Raw genomic sequence first — 26067 nt, 5'->3', positions numbered from 1 at the left:
GTGTGGATCAAGTCCCTTCTCCCCCTTCTTCTCTCTTAAAGCAGGGTGTGCTGTTTCTTGCTTTATCTGACAGAGGAAGATTCTTTCTCTTTGAAGGGACCATTAATCTGCCCTAAGGTGAAGTATACATGTTGTTACTATGTCCATAGTCAGACTGTCAAGGAACTAGACCCTAGTGTAAAGGAGGTTTGGTGGGTCATTCTGTAAACCACTCTGGGGGAAATGTGGAAAGGGGTCACCCACTTTCCAGAAGACCAGAGAAGTCCGTATCTGTAAGAATCAACAGATGCCTGAGCTGCGGGCAGCATGCCTTGCAGAGGCAGCGGGCAGGATTTCCTCGTTGACGGCTCTGCTGGAACTCCGTTAGTGCAGCCTGAGATGCCACCCTTGAGTGGTCACCTCGTGCTGAAGCTAATGCCTCTGGGAGCCAGCGCTGGGCTCAGCCAATTGCGCAACCCAGATGCTCACCTGTGTCCCGTGCACTGTCACAAGCTGTCAGAGAGTTGACCGAGCTGCTCAGGGTGTGGCTGCGGAGTGAATAGTTAGCATGGTGATGTGATACTTTTTCCAGCAGCCCTCTTCCCTTCCCCAGCCCAGCCTCGCTCCTGCTTCTCATCACTCCTGCAGTGAGAAAGTCTTTGCTGAATTCACAGAGCCTTTGAACTTTAGTTTCTCTTCAGTTCCACAGAAGGTTTTTTCTTTACTTCTACTGTTTGATTGAGCAACACACACACACACACACACACACACACACACACACACACACACGAACGAATATCAAAGCCATATTTGTCTATGTACAGCAACTTCTGGTTTTTTGTTGTTTCCCCAATTTTTGGGGGGTGGGGAGTTTCTCTGTGTAGTTTTGGTGCCTGTCCTGGATCTCGCTCTGTAGAGCAGGCTGGCCTCGAACTCACAGAGATCCGCCTGGCTCTGCCTCCTGAGTGCTGGGATTAAAGGTTTGCGCCACCACCGCCCAGCTTGTTTCTCCAATTTTTATGTTGTTGGTTCAGTCTGTTACCAGTTTTGCCCTCAAATGGTGTTATTTCCCCCTCTTTGAGTTGTGGAACCAATAACAAGAGGAAGCCAATTGAGTTGTAAAAGAGACATTGATTCTTGGCCGAGAATAGAAATGTGAAATAATCTCCTCAAATCAACTTTTCAACCCCTGTGGATCACAAAATTATGGAAAGAGATGAAAGGAAATGAGGGTGTGAACAGTTTGTTGTCAATTTGACAGGGTTCAGAATCACCATGGCAACAAACCTGTGGCTTGTCTGAGGAAGTTTGTGGATTGTGTTAAGGGAGGTTGGAAGACCCACCTTTAATTGTGTGTGGTACCATTCATGGTTGTGGTCCCAGCTGTGGTCCCCTACTAAATAAAAAGGAGACATTGGCCCGAGTTGCAGGAGTCACCTCTCTGCGCTTCGTAATGTATGCGAGCAGCTGCCGCACGCTCCTGCCTCTGTGCCTTCTCCACCCCACCCCCGATGGACGGCATGCTCAAACTACCAACTGTAATAAACCTCTCTATCTTTAAATTACTTCTGTTAGGCTCTTTTGTCACAGTCGTGGGAAAAGTCTCTAACACAGAAGGGGAAAGATGGGCTAACGTGTGTGTGTGTGTGTGTGTGTGTGTGTGTGTGTGTGTGTGTGTGTGTTTATTCATGTCACTTAAGGGAATAGGTGGTTGGTGGGGGGTTAGGTTCTGTGCATTTCCCTTCTCTTTGTGGTTCTTTCAAATGGCTTCCATGACAACTGTCGGCTGTCATAGAGCTGGAGGGTGTGTGAATTAGCACAGAGATGGAGTTATAATGAAGCCAGAGGTCATCTGGCAGTCACCCTGGCAGCCATTTCAGAAGGAGTCAGCTTTGTTCAGTGCACCTGAAGAGGGACCTTTGACCTGTAGGCATCTAGTCCCATAATTGAAGTAGGTAGATGTTCATCTTGATAATCTCGTCTGGATTCAGGGTAACAAGGCCAGTGTAAAAGCCCCCGCTTGCCTGGTTGAACCTGCAGACCTGCTGGGTCACATCTCAGCTTCTCCTTTCCCAGAATGCCTAGAAGGCCGCAGAACGCACCATCCCCCTGCCCTCTGACCTGCCCATCATCGCTCTCCCCGGACCTGTGTAGTCAGTTTGGATTCTTGGGTTTGTTCCGTTGATGGATCTCTTCAAACTGGCAATTCAAAGAAACATCACCTGAAACTAGGGCAGTTATGACGATCACCACACTAGGTAGACCAACCTTAGAACTGATCGGTTTTCCCTTTTAAATAAATCCTGTGAAACTATGATTAAAGAATTTACTACTTCATAGTTTGCAAATGAATATGAAGACAAAGATTGTCCTTTACTTATTTCTAGAATGTGTATTTATAGCAAATCTTTATATAGTTTTAATATAATTATAAGGAATAATGTATAAGGGTGAATTTAATGTGAACACTGTAAGGAAGTTATCACTTAAATGAAAAGGAAAATCTGCCACCTGGAGTGGGACATAACTGTAATCTCAGGAGAGGGTCAGGGGTTACAAGTTTGAAGAGTATTTGAGCAACATACCAAATTCTTGGGCTACATAGAAAGATTTTGTTTCTCCCCCATAAAAATTTTACAGTCTGAGTCTGATAACACATGCCTCTAAGCACAGAAAGAGGCTAAGGCAGGAGAATTGTGAGTTCCAGGCCACTTTGGGCAACATAGTACTGAGAGCATGCCTGAAAAACAGGTGGTGGAAGAGATGGAGGTCACAGTAGGAACCCTTCCCAGCATGCCCATGGCCCTGGGCTTTGCTGTAGAGTTACAGGACACGGGACTTTGATGGTTATCTTAGATTCATCTGCTGATGTCTAAAATGCCAAGTTGTCATTAAAATAGAGATTAATGAAATCCACAGGTTGAAATCTTGGCAGTCTAACTAAAGCTGTGGGACAAAGAGGAGATGGATTTGATGGGAGAGTGTATGTCTTACCACAAAGTCCTGCTGTACCAGGCATGGGACTCAAGCACAGTTAGGATGCTGACAAGCTTGGTTCCCTAGCAAGGATCCATGGACCTGATTTGGGAAGGAGCTCAAGGAGAAGAAAGAACATCAGCAAGAAAGAGAGGGAGGCAACCTACAAAGACAAAGGTTACCTGAAACTTTTTATGCATTTTGTCCTGGAGTGGTCCAGTCACTCACCTATCCTGAGAAATCTAGGGAGGTCATCAGGAAAAGGCAGCGTTCCTTCTGCAGTGTGGAAAAGGACATTGTAGCATTAATACAAGCTTAGTGGAGAGAAACAGGCTCAAGGTCAAGTCCTGTGACCATCCTAATAGTACAAAGACCACTAGGGAAATGCTAATTTTTTACTAAGTGGAAGGTTCACATGTCTGATGTCAGACAGGAAACTGACATTTTGAGTGTCTCCTATTGCTTGCCACAATATGGCAGCCATCAGTTACATGTGGGAAAGTTTAACACAGGAACCCCGACTGTACCAGTTGGAGACTGAGATCCACAGAATGGACTGATTAGTAGTGGATACTTAGGACTGAAGAACTATGAATCCCTACCAGCAACAATAGTAAGACTCCATTCTGCTATCATTGCATTTTATAACCGAGCATTGTTAGATTATGCCACGTCCTTGCCTCAGTGTGATATAATATATGTTAGCTATATCCAGCTACTAAAATTGCTTATGAAATGGACAGCTTATATCCACTTTAGAAGGATTAATAAGTAGGTGGGTTTCTGTGTGTAGAGACGGGAGTGGAGAGAGACTGGAAATGGACACAGGCCTCGTTTGAAGTGGTAGAAACAGTCTAATAGGAGAGTGTGATGAGAAGAGTGATTTGTAAGTTCATTAAGTCATTGGAATGTGTGGATCAGGGGCTGGTGAGATGGCTCATCTGGTTAAACACTTGTCTTGTAAGCCCTAGAGCCTGAGTTCGATCCCCGGATCCCATGTAAAGAGAGAAGTTGTCCTCTAACTTCCACACATGTGCCATGGCATGCATGTACCCTACCCCCCCACACACACAGAGAGAGAGAGAGAGAGAGAGAGAGAGAGAGAGAGAGAGAGAGAGAGAGAGAGAGAGAGAGAGAGAAAGAATTTTAAATTAAATGGTTTAAATGCGTCTCATGATGTATAAGTTACACTTCAATACAGTTGTTTATTTTGTGTGTATACATGTTGGTGTGTGTGCCTGTTTGGAGGTACAAATGTGTAGAGTGCACATAGGCATGAAGGTTGATGTGGGGTGTCCTCTTATGCTTCACCATATTGTTTTTTAAAGACAAGTCCTCTCACTGAACCTGGGGGTCACCAGTTTGCTGGAGTGGCTGCAGGGATCCTCCTGGCTCTAACCCTCAGCTCTGGGACAGCAACTGTGAGCGGCTGAGCACACCTTTTTATGTGCCTTCTGAGGAGCTGAACTCAGGTCCCCATGTTTGAATGACAAATATTTTACCGACTAAAACATCTCCTAATACCCTAAAGCTATTTTAAAAGTGGAAGGGAGTGGGGGAGAGGGGAGGAGGAGGAGGAGGAGGAGGAGGAGGAGGAGGAGGAGGAGCAAGAGGAAGAGACAATATAACCTGGAACTCTGGGACAACCAAAAATTGACTGTTGGAAAGTTGCCAGATCTTAAATTAACGGAGTCAAAGATGAACTGTTCTGTTTCCTGAATTTTCCCCAGTGTGATAAAAATGTGATGTCCTATCTCAAGTCGAACAGTAGGAGGCGCTGACTTACATGTCATTATCCCTGCTGCAAAGGGAGGAAGTGGACTCAAAAGCTCCCGACAACTTTCAAAGCCACAATCAACAAAACAGGATGATGGAAACCCAGTACCCTGGCCCCAAAGCCCACGGCAGCTCACCTGCCCACACTGCATGCCCTCTCGGTGAAGGAGAAGGCCTTCTATTAGACTATAGGTCACTTTCCTTCTCCTGGGAACAACACTTACTTTTAGATTTCTCCTCATCCATTTTATAAAATAACTTGTCAATGCTTCTACCAGCTTTTTGTATTCTGTACTCAGAAAGGTTTCGGAAAAGGATGAGGCCAGAAAATCCCTTACAATATTGAACACAAAGAGAATTTGGTCCTCAAGGGAATAGAAGGGCTTTCTTTCCATTGATGTTCATGAAGATGCAAATTTATTTCTTCATTCATTATTCATTTTTCTGAGATAGGGTCTTGCTTTGTTGCCTAAGCTGGGCTGGAACTCCTAGGCACAAGTGATCTTCCTGCCTCAGCCTCCCATGTCATTGAGATTACAGATACACACTACAGTGGTTGGTTAAGATGTATATGATGTTTTAAATGGCTTTGCGCGCGTGCACACACACATCCTCACTGAACACTCCCAGTCTGCAGCTGCTCTAGTTGGGTCCTTGGAAGCTCTAAGGCAGAGTGGTTCTCGACCTTCCTAATGCTGCAGCCCTTTCATACCATCTCTCATGTTGTGGAACCATAAAATTATTTCCGTTGTTACTTCATAACTGTAATTTTGCTACTGTCTTATAAATCATAATGTAAATATCTGATATGCGTGATATCTAATATGCAACCCCTGTGAAAGGGTCATTCCACCCTCTAAAGGGGTCACAACCCACAGGTTGAGGATGAGTGCTCTAAGGTGACGTTTATAGTGGTCTCAGCTTAAGAACCTATGAGAGACAGTCACTTTCAGGCTTCTTGACATATTAAAACACCACAAGACCTGCTACTTAGGACAATATATTTGCTTTTCTCTCTCCATCCACCAGTGCTGGCACATGTCTACCTTGGCTTTAAAAAAAAAAGAGTTAAGACAGTCATTTTTCAATTCATTTACACATGTAAAATAGCTCATTTGGCATGTAGTCCCATATTAGATCATTTGGTGAATTGCAGAGATCACTTCTCACCCATTTTAGAAAATGCTGATTTTCTGGAATTTATTTTGGTGGGGACAAGGTCTCAGAGTATAGATCAAACTGATCTGGAACTTGCTATGTAGTTCAGGCTGGCTTCAAGCTGCCAGCTTTTCTGCCTCAGCCTTTTGAGTGGTGGGATTCCAGATGTGTGCCACCGTACGGCAGGGGTTAATAATGTATGCATCTTCAACCCTATCCTGTTGTACCTAATATTTCCTTTTTGCTATTTTTCTTATTAACTAAATAGACCTCTGGGTGATCCCTTTCCTACCATCCCAGTCTGGCTAACCTGCTGTAGCTCCCTGCCAGTTTTTGAACTTGTCTTCTAGGCCATCCCGGGCATCTCCTCCAGGCCTTCCTCTGACGGTTTTGCCCTTTGCTCTCTCCATTCATAAATGTGCAGATCCATCCCTCCTTCCCTCCCTCTGTCCATCTCTCCTTTCCTCCTAGGACATGTTTGTACTCTCTTTCAACCAGTTGAAATAAAACTTAAAAATTTTAAAAAGAAAAGAAAAGAAACCAAGTCAGTACCTAGCTAACTGAACATGCCCCGAAACCAAATCTGGGCTTTTAGTGTTGGATTTCTGCTGTCTCTCCAGCTTTGAAAGACAGCCATGATAGTTTTCCTGTTCAAAGAAACATGACACTGGACTAAATCCAGAATGACTGTGGTGATGAAACAGTGGTTATGGAAGTGGGCGTCAGAGTGCTTACAGGGTTGCCGCGTTCTCACCAACACAGAAGTAAACAGAAACCTCCACGTATTTGGCAATATGCAACTTATTAACTAACAGTCTAGGATGTTTACAATCTTGTTCACATTTGGAAATGTGAACAGGAATCTTTGAGTTACTTTTTTCTTATGCTCAGAAATGACTGAATGCCGTGATTTAAGAGTCATGGAGTAGTTTCAGGAGAATAGCAGCTCCCAGTGATGAGGGAGGATTGTTTTCACCTCTGATGCAGTGGGCAACCTGTTGTCCTGGGCATCGCACACACACTAGCCTTCGCCGGTACCTGAGCACCAAGCATGGAGGGTACCTCCTTCGAGGGTACACCTTCTAGTTACTTTGTGGTCCATGCAGCCTCAGAGTAGCCCATGCAACACAACGCCTTAGGGTGAGCCACCCCACAGCGCTCCTCCAGCAAAGGGTTAGCCAAGGCTGGTACAAACTGTCTTTTTAGACAATGGCTGAAAGTCACCCTGCTTTTTATCCCTTCTGTGGCTCTGTATGTTTCCCCAATAGGTTTTCACTGAGGAATTTAACTCTAATTTGGTTAACAAATGCATTTCCTCTATGAAAGGCACTTTGAAAAGTACTGTGTAAGCACATGGATTTGGACACATTGCATTTATCATAGCACATTTGCTGCAGAATAAATACAATAAGAAAAATGGCCGTATTTCACACAAACTATTTTACATGTATGTGAGTTGAAAAATTAATTGTATTTTAATTCTATTTTTAAAATCAACGTAGACGTGGGCCAGCACTAGTAAATGGAAACAAGAAAGCTAATTTATTGTGTTTTTGCTATGTGGCAGGTCTTGGAGCATTTTAATATTAAGTATAGCTAAGTGTGGGCTTTGAACCTGTTGAGTCTAATGTTGAATGAAGAGTTTCAGTCATCTAGCCCCATACTCTTGTGATAGCAAGCACTCAGGGAGGGCTGGCTGCCCAGTGTGTCTTTCTGCATTTTATTCTATAAAATAGATATGTCTTCTTTCAGAGGAGGCGACTGGTTCAGAGTAATCTAGGAACTAGGAAGTTGAGTGTAGAGGCAGTGTGTAGAACCAGGACTCACTAGACTCTCTGAAAGAACCTCTACCTGTAGTGAGTCTTTCTTTGTGCCACCAACTCCCAAATAATGACATGGAGACTTATTACTCATTATGAAAGCTTGGTCTTTAGCTTAGGCTTATTTCCAACTAGCTCTTATAACTTAATTAACCCATATTGTTAATCTACATTTTACTACATGGCTCTTTACTTTTCCTCAATACAGCACATCCACCCTGCTCCAAGTCTGCTGGAGCACATAGATTCCTCCTCCCAGTTTCTCTCTCTGCCTGGAAGTCCCGCTTACCCTCTCCTCCCTAGCTATTGGCCATTCAGCTTTTTACTAAACTAATCAGCAGGTGCCTTAGGCAGAGACACATCTTTACAGTATACAAAAAGATATTCCTACAGCATTTCCCCCTTTTAGTCTAAATAAAAAGGAAAGGTTTTTAACTCTAACATAGTAAAACCGTATACAATAGAAACAATTATCAGGTAAGAATTACAATGTCCAGTGCATTTACATTTGACATTTTTGGAGAAAATATTCTATTATCTATCCTACCTTGGTGAATCCAAAGTTTTGTTACTAATTTACTTTCTATCATAATTTGTATTACCATCCTAAAAATATCTTTTTAGACCTCAAAGTCTTTTCTTACCTAAACAACTTAAGCTTTTATGTCTCTCAGCCTTATACACTTTACATTTCTCTTATAAGTTTCTTTCTTTTTTTTTTGGAATTTAGTAACAAAGAAAACAGTACAACTATCTAGTCTTCAGCTCTGTTGGAGACATGAGAAGGTCAAAATATTACCTGATTAAACAGGAAGTATGTAGTAAACAACTTCCAAAATTATAGAAATAACAGAGATATCTGGCTGCCTGGACAGTCACCCAAGGTTCCTCTGCAATACTGGGGCATTCATCTTTGGCCTACAGACCTAAAATATCTGACAGACTTATCTGTGAATCAGGAATTTTGAAAGACTGGCCTACTTTGTCTTGGCAAAGTTCAGCAGTTGCCTTTTTTAATGTCCTGCTTGTCCAATTTGAACAGCATATTGTCAGTAGTTGAGGCAAGGGCAGCTTCTTGCCCAGTGGCTAACTTTGCCACAAAGAAAGTAAACTCCATATGGAGGTTCTCTGATACCTATCATCTTCTCTGAAGTTGATTGGTGCTTCCAGGAGCAGATATGTCTCACTATCATGAAAAGCCTTATGTTATTAAAACATCTTAAATGCTGTATTCTATATATCCCTGAGGTGTTTGAAGGCCACCTCTCTAACTATGTGAGGCTAAATAGAGCTTATTTATGTCTATATCTAACCCTTGCTAGAAGTTCGATTGTTATCTTAGTTATCCTAAACAGTTTGTAATAATAACTTTCAAGGACTAGAACTTTACATTACATTGTTAAATGAGCTGCATAGGTACAATACCTTAAACAAGAGTAGAAACACACACACACACACACACACACACACACACACATATATATATATATATATATATATATATAAACAAAAATAAATTCAAATCAATATACAAAAATTCATACTAAAATATTTGAGTAGTGATTTTTTAGTTTAAAAGTAAATTCAATAATCTACCCTTTTATCTTATCATTCTTATATCTCCCCTATTTTCTTTTCAGAAAGAGATCCCTAAATCTAACATCCTTTGTTTAATTTTTTCCCTGACCATGACCAATAACAACTTGTAACCAACCCCCCTAAGTGATGACAAGCATTCATAACCCACTGAATGACCAAGAAGTACTCACCCCACCTCTTGGGAATGTGGGTGTTGTGGTTTCTAGACTGCTTCCTGTTGTCTGGGGGTGACAGCATCTTTAGGGGACCCTGAGAAAATTGGGATAATGGTCAAGTCCTGGGAAAGCTAGATGTATTATTTTTTGTTTAGTCTCTGTGTGATGGGAAAATGTAGAGCTTATCTGAAGTCCTGGCTAGAGTAGTCCTCGAGGCTGGACCTTCTCAGCTAGCAGTTTTGTGGTTGTTTGGATGTAGAATTTTGAGGAAACCACAACAGAGGCGGTCTAAGAGGCTGGATCACCTGGGCTACTTGTCTTCTTTGGTGTCTGAAAACTTGTCTTTCTGAAAACACACAAACTTGTAAAGGTAATGTATATCTACATTAACACAATATGGAATATGCAGTATGCATAAATCAGTTAAAGATGATTTTCTTCATGTTTGAGCAGATAAAAGGCATCTGTCAATTTTATAAGTCAGTTTGGACTGCATAACCGAACTGTAACATAAATCTCAATCCATGCCTTATGAAAGGATGGCATGTAATAGTAAGTCATGAGGATTCTGTAGCCAGCAAGATTTATCATGTCTCATCCAGTCTCAGAGCTGTTCCCATGTTGAGGGATCAGCATATACATGATCTGCCCTGCAGTCTTTCCTGGCTCTTTTTCTCATGTCTGTAGCCAAGATCCCAAGGAGGTCTCCCCTGGACAAATCTGATTGCAATTAACTTTGATGGAATCCATAGCTTTTCGTTTCCTGTAGAAACAAAAGCACAACCTCTACCCCAACACAACACATTTCCAAAGTTCCATTTTTTTGAAGCCAAGACATCCCTAAAGTATATAAGCTGGTTTAATCCAGCAGTTCCTTCCACAATCCCATGTCTCTCAGCAGCTGCTGTTCTCTGTTCATTAGCATTCAAAAATTTCAGAATTAACAAGGCACATATAAGGTCCAAACTCCCTGTGTTATATTTCCCATCCTTATGTGGCTTATCTTTTATATTACTTTAGTCTCTCTTTAAAGACTTTAATTTTTTTTATGATTGACTATACACATTTTCTTTTCTTTCTTCAGCATCTAAGCACATTTTAAGCATACTCTATCTGTTCAGAGGTTTTCTCAGTTGGACCTGACTTTTTACGTGTCTGCAGTCTTCTCTGACCGTGTGAGCCAAACATTAAACTGCTAAGCAGGGGCTAGACCCTCTGCTGTGGTGGGCTCTGCCCCCCCTCTCAGGTCGGTGAGAGCAGAGCCTCATGCCTGCAGCCCAGCCTGGAGCTGGTCTATTTGCATTGGCTCTGGTAGGCGTTGCTACCTTGTCTCCCACCACCCAGTATCAGGCCACCCACTGCTCATAACCCCCATTCAAGTGCTCAGTAGCAGGGCCTCTTAAAAGAGCTGCTCCTGTGTATGCCACAAGCACTGAGCCTACTACGAACTTTTTTTTTTTTTCTTTCAGCTTTCTCAGGCCCTGTGTGGATTTACATGCCATGTTGGGTGCCATTTGTAATAAGCTTTTTTTTTTTTTTTTTTTTGTTGGCCTCCATCTCACAACAACAAAGAGACTTGTTACTAATTATGAAAGCTTGGGCTTTAGCTTAGGCTTGTCCCACTTGCTCATATAACTTAAACTGACCCATTTATATTAATCTATGTTCTGTCATGTGGTGTTAACATCTCTTCCATCTTGCACCTCCTATTTCCTCTGTGTCTCCTGGGGTCTCCCATGTGCCTAGATTCCTCCTCCTTTTCCTTTCTCTCCCCAGAAATCCTTCCTATATGCTCATGCCTAGCTACTGGCCGCTCAGCTTTTTATTACCCCAATCACAGCAACACATCTTCACACAGTGTACAAATATCCCGCAACATTTAGCAATGAGTCATTGTTTTAGGATGCCAGGATATATGTGCTGGGATTTCCCAGAGGGCTAAAATGATGCCCTTTGCTGAGAAGCAAGCTGCCCCTGCAGGCAGGCTGCAAACTCCTATAGCTGTCTCTAGGTTTTACAGAATGTCTCAGGGGACCAGTGGTCAACTGTTTACCATTTCTTTCTTTTTTAAAAAAAAAATTTATTTGTTTGTTTATTTTGTGGGGAGGTCTGCATGTGTATAGAGGTCAGAGGATAACTTGCTGGGGTCAATACTTTGTTCTTCCATGTGGGTTCTGGGAATCGAACTCAGAATGTCAGGCTTGGCAGCAAGTGCCTTATCCACTGAACCATTTCACCTACCCAATTTTACCATTTCTTAAAGTGCGCTCTCTCTCTCTCTCTCTCTCTCTCTCTCTCTCTCTCTCTCTCTCTCTCTCCCTCTCCTTCCCCCACCCCTCTGTGTGTGTGTGTGTGTGTGTGTGTGTGTGTGTGTGTGTGTGTGTTAGGTGGGGCGGGGGGGGGGGGGGGGGGAGGGAGGAGACTGACTGTGACTGGGAATGGAACCCAGGGCCTTCCACATGTGAGGAAAAGGCTTTCCTACTGAGCTATAACCCCGGCCCTTTATTCTACTTCTTATTTGGAGACAGGGTCTTACGAAGTTATTCAAGCTGGCCTGGAGTGCACTGTGTAGCCTGGGCAGACCCTAGCCTCCTGATAGCTGGGATGACACACCTCTTCCTCCAGCTGGACTCTTGTCTTTATTTTACTTAGTTTTCGCATGTGTGCAGTAGATAGCAAATTCTCCATGTGTGCAATAGATAGCAAATTCTCCGCTGAGTGGCTAGATCTATGGCTTTCAAAGCTGTCTGAGTGTGTTTCATCAAACATGCCAAACAAATAACCAGTTCTCTCAGTACCTCTGCTGGGCAAATGCCAATCATATATGCAAATACCAGCTTCTGATGCCAGCTTAAGGAAATGGTGGCTCCATGTTCCTTTTGGAGCTAAAGGCAAGCCTTCAGAGTTGGATTGTGGGGGAGTTTTGATGTTTTGGGGGGGGTTAGTTTGTTTGTTATATTTTGTTCTGTATGGGGGGTGGATAACTTTTAAATCAGATGCTCCATTTGCCCTTCTAGCATGAGCGTTGCGTGGGGCATTGCCCGGTCCTTTGGAGATGGCTGGCAGGCTGAGTGGTAGCTGCTGATCAGAGAGCACTCTGGGTATGGACTTCAGCTGTGGACATCCATGGTTTCAGTCTCAAGGTGTTTTCTGTTCAGTGTACACATTAACCTGACAGACAGGCTGCTGCAGAACAATATTTGAAATTTTGATGCTGGAAGAGTACAGTGGTCTTGAACGTTGAAATTAGAATATCGCTTTACTAATGTAGCATGTCCGTGTTGAAATCTAGACGAATTGGCGATACCAAGATGCAGGTAAGATTTAGCCCTTGTAAACAGCCTGAGTTTCCCTTGTCACTTAGCTGCACAGTGTGTGCAAGAGCGAATGGAAGATAACTTCAGTTCCATGAACAGGTATCAGCTGGACACATAGATAACACCAAAGAGTGAGGGCTGAATACCATATTCTTCTCAGTGTGGTGTCTTTTTCTAATCCCAATCGAGTCAAAATATTTCCTTCACAACGTTGCTACCTTCCATGTAACAGACGCTTGGCTGCATCTGCAGTAAGACAGTGTGTGTGCCTCGAATTCTGTGCCAATCAAAGGAACTCACCCAGGATTCTGCTATGACTGTGATAATGTAGGAAGCTACATTTCACCTCACTTAAGCCTTCTGTGTTCTCTTCCCAGGGTTCAGCGGATTCCTATACAAGCAGGCCATCGGATTCCGATGTCTCTTTGGAAGAGGACCGCGAAGCAATTCGGCAAGAGAGAGAACAGCAAGCAGCTATCCAGCTCGAGAGAGCAAAGGTGACTTTTCCCCCTCTTCTTTTGTTGAAAACCGGCATATTGCTCAGCATCCTGCCTCACATCTGTCTTAGGGTTTCTGAGAAATACTGACCAAAATCAAGGTGGGGAGGAAAGGGTTTATCGGCTTACAGCTCTCTGGTGACACTCCATCACCAAGGGAAATCAGCAGGAACTCAGGCAGGGCAGGAACCTGCAGGCAGGAACTGAAGTGGAGGCTGGGGAGGAATGCTGCTTACTGGCTTGCTCTCTGTGTCTTGCTTAGCCTATTTTCTGGTACCATCAGGACCACCTGCCCAGGGGTGAGACTGCTCACAGTGGGCCGAGCCCTTCCACATCAATCATTAACCAGGAAAATGCTCCACAGGCTTGCCTTTGGGCTAATTTGGTGGGATCATTTTCACAAATGGCATTCCCTCTTTTCAAATGATTCTAGCTTATGTCAAGTTGATATAAAATTAGCCAGCATGGTGTCTTTCTGGAGTATTTCTTTTCCAGCTATCCTGATAAGGCTTTGGATTGCAAGATTTATATTGTATGTTTCCCTCACAGAGGTTAGTGGTATCTGCAGGGACCCATTTCCTGTGAACCTTTGCCTTTTTCTGTTTGATTTAGTGGTAATTCTCAGTCGTTTCCCAACCTAGCAGTGTGGCAACATCAAACTCACCTCACCTAGTATTGGCAGAGAGCCTTCTGAGCTGCTAGCCCGAGTCCTCTGTCCTTGACCCCTCCTCGTCACTACACCAAACAGGCACCATTGTGCTGTGGACCATTTCACTGCCTCCGCCATTGTTTGGATTCTAGATTTCAGATTCCCACCTCAAGTTCAGTATGAAGTTCAGAACATTATTCTGTTTGCTTGCTTGAGAAGGGGTCCACTACATTGCCCGCTCTGATCTTGAACTTTGAACAACTCCACCAAGAGCAGCAAAGATGAGACAGAAGCCATTGCCCCCTCGATGGGCTTCAGCTCCTCCCCTTCCAGCAGACACTTAGGATGCAGCAAGAAACCGATTGCATGCTGGGGTTTAAGACCGGACAAATTGCTAGAGTTCACCCAGCCTACCTATGTCTTTCTAACTTACTTTTCAAAGCACAGACCCTTTGTTCAAGTTAATTTTTATGCACAATAACAACATATAAGACAGTGTTCGTGGTGAGCCTGTCTTCTTGTTTCCATGGCTAGCTCCTATGGGCAGGTACCTTCCTGAATTTTAGACTCAAACCCAAATAAAGTTAATTTTCTTCTTTTTAATTTTATGATGAAATCTTTTAGAGATTGAAGCAAGAGAAGAATGATGCAGATGAGTGAGGCGTTGGCGTCTATGCACTCTGTGCATCTGTCTAGTGCCTGGGAGGGAACAAAGGAGGTTCTCATTTGGGTCCTACCTCAACTGTTGACATTCCCAATGCAAATACACAAACCAATAGCAGAGCTGCCCAGAAGCTGGGAGACCTTGCGTCTCACAGGTTGCTAGTTCTTGTTTTGAACAAGTCCATCTGTTCCATTACTGTGTGATCACCTAAATGGTGGTGGCAGGATCGTAGCCTAGGCTTGTGGGTAGCTTAGCCCCCACAGGCTGCACCTGCTCAGGAGCACGTTGCCAGCGGGAGTCTATATACAAGTTTTAAAACCAACTGTTAGAAGCTAGGAAGATAACAGGTGAAGAGCCTGCCTGTTAGGTTTAACCCACACTACCCCCCTTTCCCTGGCAGGACAAGAGAGTCAGCTACCAAAGATCTCAGGTTTTCAGATCGGAGGCTCTTTCAAAAATCCTTCTTTTCCACCCCTCCTCAGGTTTTTAAAACCCAGTGTATGTTTCCTAACATACGTTTTTCTTGTATGTGTGAACCTATTCGTGTGTGTGTGTGTGTGTGTGTGTGTGTGCCCACAAGTATGCATATGCATGTTTATGTGCATGTGTGTGGAGGTCAGAGGTTAATGTGTTTTCCTAACCACTCTCCCAACTAATATGAGAGACAGGTCTCTGATTGAACATGGAGTCCACCATTTGGCTAGACAGGCTGGTTAGCCCCAGGGCTCCTCTCGTCTCTGCCTTTCTAGCACTGAGACTAGAGAAGTGCACCCTGGCACCCAGGTTTGTCACCCTGGTTTCTGTGTAGCACATGCTTTATCACCTGAACTCTCCTCCCAGTGCTCCCGCACCCCAGTACATATGTCCTGTATCTCACAGTTGGGAGAGTGTCTGTTACCATTGAAAGTAAATAAATAGTTTGTAAGAGCGGGAACAAGGCAGATGGCCCCCACCTCTATCCATCCCTCCCCAGCCGTTTAGGGGCTAATTCTTCACTGGGGATTTGGAAAGTACCACAGAAGAAGGGAAATGACCAGGCTGAGAGGAATGAGTCATTCCCAGAGTCATCTCTGCAGATTTCTGGATGTGGCCTGCGACTGTAAAACCCAGCGGAGATCCCTCTTTGGAAAGTGATTTCCTCACTGCCTGGAACCATCATTCATCCTATGACACGTGTCAATATGAAAAATGCTTCTCTCTCCTCCTCTCTCCCTCCCTCCTCATTCTGCGCTTCTGTCTCTAGTCCAAGCCTGTAGCATTTGCTGTGAAGACGAATGTGAGCTACTGTGGTGCCCTGGATGAGGATGTGCCCGTTCCCAGCACAGCCATCTCCTTTGACGCCAAGGACTTTCTTCACATTAAAGAGGTAAATGTAGGACATACTGCACCCCTTCGTCTGCCAAAAAGCTACATCTGGGAATCAGCCTGAGCCAAATGCACAGGAGAGGAGACCCAAGGAGCTGCCAGTGTGGAGCCTCAGTTCATGCTCTGGGCCTCCACATCCTTGCATCTCACTGAGATTTAGAAGCTGAGGTCATCACCTGCATTATTGCCACATGCTTTCAACACAGGAGCACACTCAACATTTGAAATGACACAATGGATTTTGGATTTTGCACTCCCCCCCCCCCCCGTGTGTGTGTGTGTGTGTGTGTGTGTGTGTGTGTGTGTGTGTGTGTGTGTTGGGAACCAAACCCAGGATCTAATGTATGCTACATTCTCAGCCCATCTGTGGGACTACAGACCCATGGTTCTATGGATATAACTTAGGGAAGCATGAGTTTCGTAGCATAGTAGTATCCAGGAGGGACTTTTTACAGAAGAGATATTATCGTGATAGACACTGTGAACCGTGGTCCTGAAATTGTTAAACTAAGAAAGGGACAGAGAACTCTAGGAAACAGAGAGCTTGAGGGGTTGAGCAGTGTAAGGAGGACTTGGGGGCCTCACATATAGGAAGGTATAACACTAAAAGAACAACAGCAGAGGCTTAAGTTTGTGTTCAGCCTAGGTGCAGTGAAGTTGTATTCTGTATCAGGCATTGTACCCAGCACTGCAGGATGAGACATAGGAACAGTGATGCTGTGGGCAAGAAACTCCGAGTCTAGGGGCCAGGTGAATAATATTAATGATTCTGTATGGAATGATATATTCTACTATTTAAAAAAATGGACCAGTGTCCTGGAAGTTCCCAGAGAGAGAAGGAGACATCAGTATGGAGGAAGAGTCAGAACTGGGCACAGAGTGGCATTGGGAAGGGACAGCCAGAAGCACGGCAGCGTGACCAGAGGGCGGTAGGAGAAGTGAAACAGAGAGGAGGCCTGTCCGCGGGTCAAGAGGTATAGCTTTTCTATCGGCTGTGCTGGGGACTGAATTCAGGCTTTATGCACACCAGGCAAACTCTGTAGCCAAGCTGTTATCTCTAGCCCCAGAGGGCCAGACTTTAAAAGGCGCATCTTCAGCCAGGACAAGAAGACTGGTCTTGCTAGTGGGATAGAGAGGAATTTGGAGGGAAGCTGAGACGTGAGCAGCCTTGTATTGGGAATGGGAGCTGTGATGGGCAAAGGAGAATTGGGGATCTCATTCCACTGTTTGTAGTAGAGAAAGTGATGGGGAGAGAAATAAAGGCTGGGGGTCAGCTTTTCAAAGTTTCTTGGAATCACAGGAAGTAGCGTCAGCCTCTAGATTCAGCTTTGGAAACAGAGAAGGCAGAAAGGGGCCAGATGTTGCAGCGGTGGACATGGCCGTGAGTTTATGTCTGGGCACATTGTGTCTGGGGGGACTATGACCCCTTCAGCATCTGAGTGGTTGAATCTTTGTTGTTATTTCCACCAAAAGCAACTAAGCCATATTCATGAGTTGCCAGCGCTCATCATTTTCAAGGAGAAGTGACCTTTAAGAATGAGGGACATTCTGGGCTGGAGAAATGGCTCAGCTGTTAAAGGCTAGGCTCACAACCAAAAATACAAGAATGAGGGACATTCTCAGGTGCATATGACAGTGACAGTGTGGTATTTGATTGCTTCATATTAATATTCTAGTTTTTATTAATATGTATTTTAATTGGACATACTTATGTGATCATTTGATACATATAATAGGTCACAACAAAACCAGAATAGTTAATACTTCCAGCTCTTTAAACTTAGAAAACAAAAGTTTTCTGAGGTAGACTGTGGCATTTTGAAACATGTATGCAGTCTGCACTGGCCAAATCGGGGAAGCTAATGCTTGCATCTCCATAGAGTTTCTCTGTGTGGGGCACCTTCGAGCCGCTCGGACAGCAGTTGATGTGTCTTGCTCGTAGCTTTTGGGTCTGTGAGCTGTTGGTCAAGGGATTTTCCTGCAGTCTAGCAGCTCCTTTTTCCTTTGTAACTTGGTTTCTGATCTGGTAATCGTCTGTGGATCAGAGCCACTTGTTTTCAAATCTTGCAGATCAAATAAAAAACATCTTAGAAAGAGCACATGCTAATCACTTTGGGGAAATCAAAACAGGGAAGACCGGAACAGTGCTAAGGAGGCCTTTCCAGAACGCTGACTCAATCCCTGGGCCATCAGCACAGGGACAGGCACACTTCTGTGACAGACCGAGTCCTTCCTCGAATGCACCAGTGCCCATTCTGTTTTCTCAACAATGTAAAGGCTTAAAGGTCAAGAAAAGCCACAGTGGTGCCTGTTCCGAAGCCACACAGAGAGACCTGCCGCTCATGAGTCTGCACAGCACCTCGCTCCCCAGTGGCCAGAGACCTTTCACTCACGCTGAGTCAGAGGCTCAGTGTTCTTTACCTGTTTCCTAGAACTGCAGTAAACCGTTTTGGGAAGTCACATTAGCCATCTTAGGCGGCCCTATGAGGTCGCTCGGGTACCACTTAACAAATGAGTGTCTCGGTGGGCTTACTTAATTTCAGGAAATAACTGAAGCCCTAGGAACCCCTGACTCATGTCTGTGTTGTCCCCGGCACAGTAAAATGTCAACTCCAAACCTACACGCCAGAGTCCAAAGGGGTCCGCTTGCCTTTTCTTAATTACAAAACAGACGGACCTGTTAGTTCAGGTGTGTTATGCTGAATTGAAGACAGGAAACTAAGAGCCAGATTGCTCAAGGGTCCCTGTCACGTCAACTCAAGCGCCTCTCCACACAGTCTCTCCATTGGCACAAGGCATGGCTTCTGCAGGAGCTCCGTGCAGACAGGGCTGAAGCCTGCCATGTCGTTTGCATTTCAAAATGAGATTGTTACTTAGAATTATTCAAGTTTCTCAGAATTTCATGCTGTGATGACTCAATGAACCTTTCATTCTTCCTTGTCACAGTGTCAGAGATGTAAATTCCACTTTCCTCTGAGCTCAGCAACTCATCCTAGAGTTGGTAGGTGTTCACACACACACACACACACACACACACACACACACACACAGGAAAAGAGTTTCTTATCAACACTGATAAAGACCACGAAGGCACCTTTGTACTCCTTCCTGGGAGGTTTAAACAATATGATTTCTATCTATTTTCTAGAAATTACCCGTAGAAACATTACCTTGAGGCTTAGACTAAACCGGTCTGCCCTGGGGCTCAGTAAAACAGCAATTGCCAGTGTGGTTTTGCTGGTACCCCGAGTAAGACCATGCTGACAGACTGTTAGCCTGCTTACATTGAAGCAGGGCTATGCTCTTGAGTCTTTGTGACTGTTCTCACAGTAGGACAGCAGATTCCATGAGCTACAGTAGAGACCTTATTTACCATTTGGGCCATTGCAAACAAAACCCCTGAAGAATCCTCCTTTCGTCTGCTGAGCTGAAAACATCTCCTACAAAACACAAAAGCATGATGTTGGTGGTCTCTATGCACTGTATGTACAGTGGGGCGTAGTATACCAGACCAATGGCGTTTTACCCCTCCGCTTGCCTGGAGTTAGCCACTGAAATGTGAAGATAACTGAATTACTATTGATAGCAGCTTTCCTCTCTGCATTCCAGAAATACAACAATGATTGGTGGATAGGGAGGCTGGTCAAAGAGGGCTGTGAGATTGGCTTCATCCCAAGCCCGCTGCGGCTGGAGAACATACGGATTCAACAGGAGCAGAAGAGAGGCCGTTTTCATGGCGGGTAACGCCCCATCTTCTCCAGGAGCTAGCCTTTTCTTTCTCCCTCCCTTCCTCCCTCCTTCCCCCTTCCCTCCCTCCCTCCTTTCTTCCTCCTTCCTCCCTTACCTCCCTTCCTCCTTCTTTCCCTCCTTCCCTCCCTCCTCCGTTCCCTCCCTCCCTCCTTCCCTCCATTCTCGCTTCTTTTTGTGGGAAAATTGGGTAATATTTTCAAGTTTCTTATTTAAAACTGGCTGAAGCCATTCATTCTTTTAACTCAATCTCTGCATTCAGTTGGATTCTCTTGTATCTCACAAACATGTTCTTTAAGACTCTCTTTGCCAGCAACCTGCTTTAAAGCAGGTTTCCATTAGGGACACTTCACTGCACATAGGCTCTTCTTGAGGAGGACACAGAGGTTTGGGGTTTAACTATTTCCACTGTGTTCTGAACCCCAGCAACTCAAAAATCCACACGAATTCCACAGTGGACTCTGCTTCCCGTGGGTACAGTAAACCCATCATACCCTCTGTGAGGGTTCCAGGGGGCCTTATTTCTCAGGATAGCTCAGGTAGCAACTGCCGTGACCAAGAGCCATAGTTCTGCTCTGTTCCCTGTCAACAACTCCCTGCGCTGGGCACAGAGTGTGGTGGTGTGGACAGTCCTAGGGGTACTTTTCTCTACTTGGCCTCTTGTGCCATCCCCTTCTGCTGACACTGTGCTGAAGACTCCGGGGAGTGTTCCAACAGCACACAGACTTCAGAGGGCTAGTGGCAGGGCTATTCCCCGGAGGGTGGGCGCAGCCTGACAGAAGCCCTGGCTGAACTGGGTCTCGGAGGTGCTGTCCCTGCTCTCCCTGAAGCCCTGGTTTCGTGTGCATTAGAATTGTTCAAAAGCGTTCAAATCAAGCAAGTTCTGCTACTGTTATCATTGCTTTGAGACAATCTTGCTGTGTGCTTGAGGCTTGTCCTCGGTGAGGCAATTCTTCTGCACCAGCCCCATGCCCTAGCGCTGGATCACAGCTGTGCATCACCATGTCTGGCTGAAGCAGTTCTTTCCTTTGATTTAATCTTTCTTTTCAGTTATTTTTTTTTTAATTAAAAAAAAACCTGCTGTGTTATTTAAGTCTCCCTTTGCTTTATCCTAATGAAAACCTTTCCAGTAGTGATGGAATAGAGGTACAGTTAACCACCTGGCTGTTTCCAGTGTGGCTTTGAACTCACAGAGATCCAGAGGATCTCTGCCTCTGGAATGCTAGGATTAAAGGCGTGTATGCCACCATTTCTGGCCTCTATATCTAGTGGCTGTTCTGTTCTCTGACCCCAGATAAGTTTATTAGGGTGAACAATATTTTGGGGAACACAATGTCACCACACTGTATGATTAATTTTCTGTTAAGATGCTTTATTATTAATCCTCTGGTCCCCTTTGCTCTAGAAATTTCATTTTCCATGCCTCTTAACACACCGGGAACACTTGGCCCTTCCCTGGGCCTTTACATTTGCTTCCTCTCCTGGGACTCCTCTTCCTCCTTTGCTGTTAGTAGATCCTTCCATCTCTTTCGGGCTCTTGTTGCAGAGTTCCAGTGGCCCCCTCCTTCCCTGCTGTATTTTAAGTTGTACCCATTCCAGACTCACCCCTCCCTGCATTTTCCATCTCTTTCCAACTTGTTTCTATTACACTTGCTACTTTCAGCAATATTGGGTATTTACCTATTTCTCTTGTTTAGCCTTGATGATCTCCTACTAGAATGTGGCTCACTAACAATCTCCCACCATTTTTGCTGTTATTAATACATGCATATATATATAATATATGTATGTATATGTGTGTAATACATACACACATCCCTCTCTCTCTCTCTCTCTCTCTCTCTCTATATATATATATATATATATATATATATATATAAAGTTTACTTCAAGGCAAGAGAAACAATAAAACCAAGGCCTCATTCACAGAGGCTCACGTGTCATGCTTCTCTCTGTAATGTATAAATAACTCCTGTGTCCATAGATGGGGAAAACAAACACTCAAAGATGTATCGCAGTGTGTTCCACAGCAGTGACAGAGCTGTTCACTGCTGGGCTATGAACATACATGAATTACTGATGGCAGCCCTTACTGTCGACAGCAGGAATGGTTCATAGAACACCCCCAACCCCCATGTGCTTTGAAGAAGCAGTTCTCCGGGTCCTCTCGCTTGTTCTGAGCTTTCTGGCCTCTGGTACTTTAATCCTTGGTCTCAAGTAAACATATGGCTCCAAAGAGCATCCTTGCCAGGGGTCCTTCTGCTCAATTTTTGTATGAATAACAGGGAAAGAGAATTTGCAAAGAATTTCCAGTGTCAATTAGATCTGCACTCACTCTGAGAAATGAGGTCAGAGAAAGCATTTGAGGACATTCCTGATGCTCTTCTAACAGGCTTTGGTATGTTTTGAATTATTTAGCAGAAGGCCAAAGAACACCTTGGATTCTCAGTTTCTGTTTTCAGAGGATCTGGGGCGAGAGTCTTAAGTTCGTTTCCATGTTCTAGGAAATCGAGTGGGAACTCTTCCTCCAGTCTGGGAGAAATGGTGTCAGGAACATTTCGAGCGACTCCCACCACAACAGGTGAGCAGTTCCACTACTAAACATCAGAGCACATAAGCAGACGATTTTACTGGTTTGGAAATAAAGACTTGATTTAAGATTTAAAGCTTCTTTTATTTAAGGTTTCCTTGCTCATTTGAATCCCATTTGACTTGAAAGGTACTAACGATACAAAAATTTAGCTCATTAGTATAATTTTGAAAAATTTCATTCACCCCCTATAGCCAGTAACTCTCCATGTATAAACCAACCCCAAGTTCATTATGCTACTCCCCCAACTCAAGATACTTCAATATTGTGAGACCAATAGAGATAAAAGCTCATGGACTCTCACATGTTCAGTATGTACATAAAACTTTATCACATGTTGTACATATAGGGGGTTATAGCACCCCTGCAGCAAGATTACTGTGTCTTTATATTTGACATTAGATAGTTCCAGCTGAGCCCTAGAATTAACTCAGTGAAGAAACAGGGTATCTCAATAAAGACTCTGTGTGTCTTTGGATATAGTAAAGATATTCACCTAGAAAGTTCTCTTCCATCACATTCTCTAACTCTAATTCCATTCTGGCCAGGAACTGAGGCTGTACCAGAGCATCCAATGTCACCAGTTCAGATGGTAGGCCAAGGCTCTGCAACTCATGTCAATGCTAGGTCGATTCTGGGACAGTTTTGAGGGCTGGGTCCTTGTTTGTGAGGATTCATTCTGACCTCCAGGACTGGGAATCAACCTGTTCCTCTAGGTGACCCTATTTAAACAGGACCTGTTCTTGGATGGCGGCAAAGCCATCTTCATTGGTTATGGAGTAGGTTCTGCCTTCTGTGTGTTTGCTGGACACTGGGGAACTGCCAAGCTTATCACTCTTACCAGCTGGAGGGGACATGGGAAACTTGCTGTCCGAGTGTTAAGAGGAGCATAGTGGAAACAGAGGTATCAGCATTCAGAAGAAATACCCGAAGATCTGCAATATTACCTCATGGTTCACCAAACTCACAAAGACGAAACAGTAGCGACAACAACAGTAATAGTAATGTCTGAGGTGAAGTAATTTTGCTCACACTGTATTGTTCCTTTTTATTACATTTCCTTTAGCCAGCTTGCCCTCAGCTTTGTATGTACCACATCCAGTGTGGGCACACCCATGGTTAATGGTTAGCTAACAACCTCCAGTGTTGTTTGAGTGCCTGTCCCAGCCTCTCCCAGGAAATCATGATGTAAAGTCATTGGTGCAGAGAGGAAATTGTCGGTATTTCATGTCGTCACGGTAGCACGTCCAGAGTGAAGTGGCGGGGCAGTGATCTGCTGAGTGGGGGCCAGGCAAGCGCGGAGGACAGTGGTAGAGTCCCTCCTCCCATCTTTTAAACTCGTGTGCTATCATTTGCAGAGATTACATATTTTGATGTGACTCTCATTGTTGTCTTTTAGCAAAACAGAAGCAGAAAGTGGTAAGTTGTGTTTCCTTTTTAAACTCCTGCTAAGGTTTCCATCCGTACATGCCTGCGATGCTCCATTTCCGTGACCCACATACCTAAAAAGAGAGGGATGGGCCTCCTCGGTCGGGACCCTTAGTCGTCTCTTACTGTGCAGCCTGAGAACTCTGGCTGTTGTGGCTGTCAAGGAGCTGGGCCCAGTCTCACCTTCTCACTCGTCTTGACTCATCTCTTTCAGACGGAGCACATTCCTCCTTACGATGTTGTACCATCAATGCGTCCTGTGGTATTAGTGGGACCATCACTGAAAGGTTATGAGGTACAAATGTCATCCGTTACTCTCCTTTTCTTGACCAAGAACGCTGGGGACCAGCCTTTGGAATCTGGCCCCTCCAGGGTCTATTCACAGATAGGAAGTGGCGGAAGGCAGCTCATAGTATGTGAAGGCAGGTGATGGAAAACAGTAAAAACTAGATTAAACTTCGGAGATCAAGTAGACCTTGCCATGTAATAAAGAGGAGTCAAGACTAGAGTGCATGGTATTTCAGATTTTGCCATTCTGGCTTTGTGCTTGAATGGACAAAAGGCATGGGGTGTGATAATCTAAATCTGAAGCTGGCCAACCTTCAGGCCAACCATCCTTCCCCATAGGATGATGTCTGGTAAAGGAGGTATACTTAGCATGCATTTGTTGAATGAGCTAGCAACTGTCCTGAGGCAGATCTAAGATGCTCATCTCTCTCTCTGAGTTGGAAATGTCAGGTGATGAGCAAGAAAATTATGTACAAAAAAATTAAGTCCCAGATAGGGAGAATTCCCAACATGCTCAGGCTGGCAGGGCAGCTGAGCCCAGAGCTGATGTTGGGACTACCCACTGCTCCTCAGTAGAGGCAAGCATAACTCTGCCATGTGAAGATGATGATCTCATTGAGGCAAATCTGTATCCTAAGGGAAATAGGAGGAGGGTTTGCCTGGGATCCTGTGAAAACTATGGGTTCATTCCTCTCTGGAGAAGAGCCAAGGGAGACATTAGCAACTGTTGGATTAACATGAAACCTGCCCTCTGAGATGCCTGGTGTGATGGGGGGTCTCTCCTCAGTCACTGTGCCCTTCCCCCTCTCTCACCGTTGATCTCTCTCTCTCTCTCTCTCTCTCTCTCTCTCTCTCTCTCTCTCTCTCTCTCTCTCTCTCTCCCTCCCTCCCTCTCTCTCCCCGTGTTTGCCTCACTCTCTTTTTCTCACCTCTGCAAAGGTAACAGACATGATGCAGAAAGCCCTCTTTGATTTCCTGAAGCACAGGTTTGATGGGAGGTGAGATATCTAGATGCTTTTGTATTTTGATTTTCCTTTAACTGAACAAGTGTGATAAATTGATTTGTGGGTCTGTTTCCAATGATTACAGAAGTCCAGTGATTAAATTGAACTCAGTGTTCCAGGAAAGTGTTCACTAAAACAGCTATGAAAATATGAAGTATTGCATGAGGCCCCCAAGGACAAAACAAAAAGGAAATTAATCCATTTGTTGGATGTAATGTGTACTTGTCTTTATTTTCTCACTTACAAGCGAGTTCATACCGAACTGGTTTTCATGAAGAAATTAGTTTAAATGTATATTTCTGATAAATACAATGGCTCACTGGTCATGCTGGGTAGTGTCTGGGAATTGTGCATGTGTGTACATGCATGTATCCATGTATGTGTGATTTGAAGGTATAAATATAAAGTGCTTTGCAAGAATGAAATGCTAGAAACAATCTCCAATAAATAACCAAATTTCCTTAAAAGAGGAATACAACTATCTCTTTGTGTAGCCTTCCTGGGTGACTATTGAAGGGAACTGTACTTATTTGGATGTATTGTTAGAAGTAACCTTGTTATTTTTATGGGAATGTTTTACACGTGTCCCCCCTATAAGCCATCATCATATGACCTCAAATAAATTCATGCTTCAGTTTCATGGAAACAGTCTAGAGCTCTTAGGTTTTCCAGAGAAGTGGTACAACTCTATATTGACTCAAAAATGAGAACATGATTGTTCACAAGTGGAATGTGTTCCACATAGAAACAACCACCCAGAAAAACCTGAAGATTTATCAGAAGCAAATTTATATAGCACACGTTGGGAAACCTGGGCAATGCATCTGGGTTTTCACTTTAAACTGAATAATTCATTTAAAAATTATTTTTAAATACTTTAAAATGGATCTTTAGAGTTCAATTAATTTTAAGAAAAGACAAAGATAGTCATGTTTTAAGCACAAATTGTGTGTATACAAAACCTAAGTATAATATATATACATGTATGTATTTATATATATAATTTCATAGGAATATTTTTATATATTTATAATTTGTTAAAAGGAAAGCTTTCT

At 44.0% G+C, this 26067-nt stretch overlaps 1 protein-coding gene across 7 annotated transcripts in view; it reads left to right on the top strand.

The window, feature by feature from the left end:
- Cacnb4 (calcium voltage-gated channel auxiliary subunit beta 4) overlaps positions 1 to 26067 on the top strand; it is a 258374-nt gene that overhangs the window by 198976 nt on the left and 33331 nt on the right. For 5 of the 7 annotated variants that reach the window (XM_076569477.1, XM_006974241.4, XM_006974242.4 and 2 more), the window contains 7 exons: positions 13158 to 13277; positions 15834 to 15956; positions 19565 to 19695; positions 22207 to 22283; positions 23692 to 23711; positions 23935 to 24015; positions 24948 to 25006. In XM_076569477.1, the coding sequence (XP_076425592.1) occupies positions 13158 to 13277; positions 15834 to 15956; positions 19565 to 19695; positions 22207 to 22283; positions 23692 to 23711; positions 23935 to 24015; positions 24948 to 25006 (611 nt within the window). Of the gene's footprint in view, positions 1 to 13157; positions 13278 to 15833; positions 15957 to 19562; positions 19696 to 22206; positions 22284 to 23691; positions 23712 to 23934; positions 24016 to 24947; positions 25007 to 26067 lie in introns of those variants that run through there. The other 2 variants (XM_042275290.2, XM_076569479.1) reach the window with 2 other exon arrangements.

The sequence above is a fragment of the Peromyscus maniculatus genome, chromosome 4, assembly GCF_049852395.1.
Source record: "Peromyscus maniculatus bairdii isolate BWxNUB_F1_BW_parent chromosome 4, HU_Pman_BW_mat_3.1, whole genome shotgun sequence".
Classification (NCBI taxonomy): domain Eukaryota; kingdom Metazoa; phylum Chordata; class Mammalia; order Rodentia; family Cricetidae; genus Peromyscus; species Peromyscus maniculatus.
Note: the sequence above shows the minus strand (reverse complement) of the source record. Positions and strands in the feature narration are given on the sequence as shown.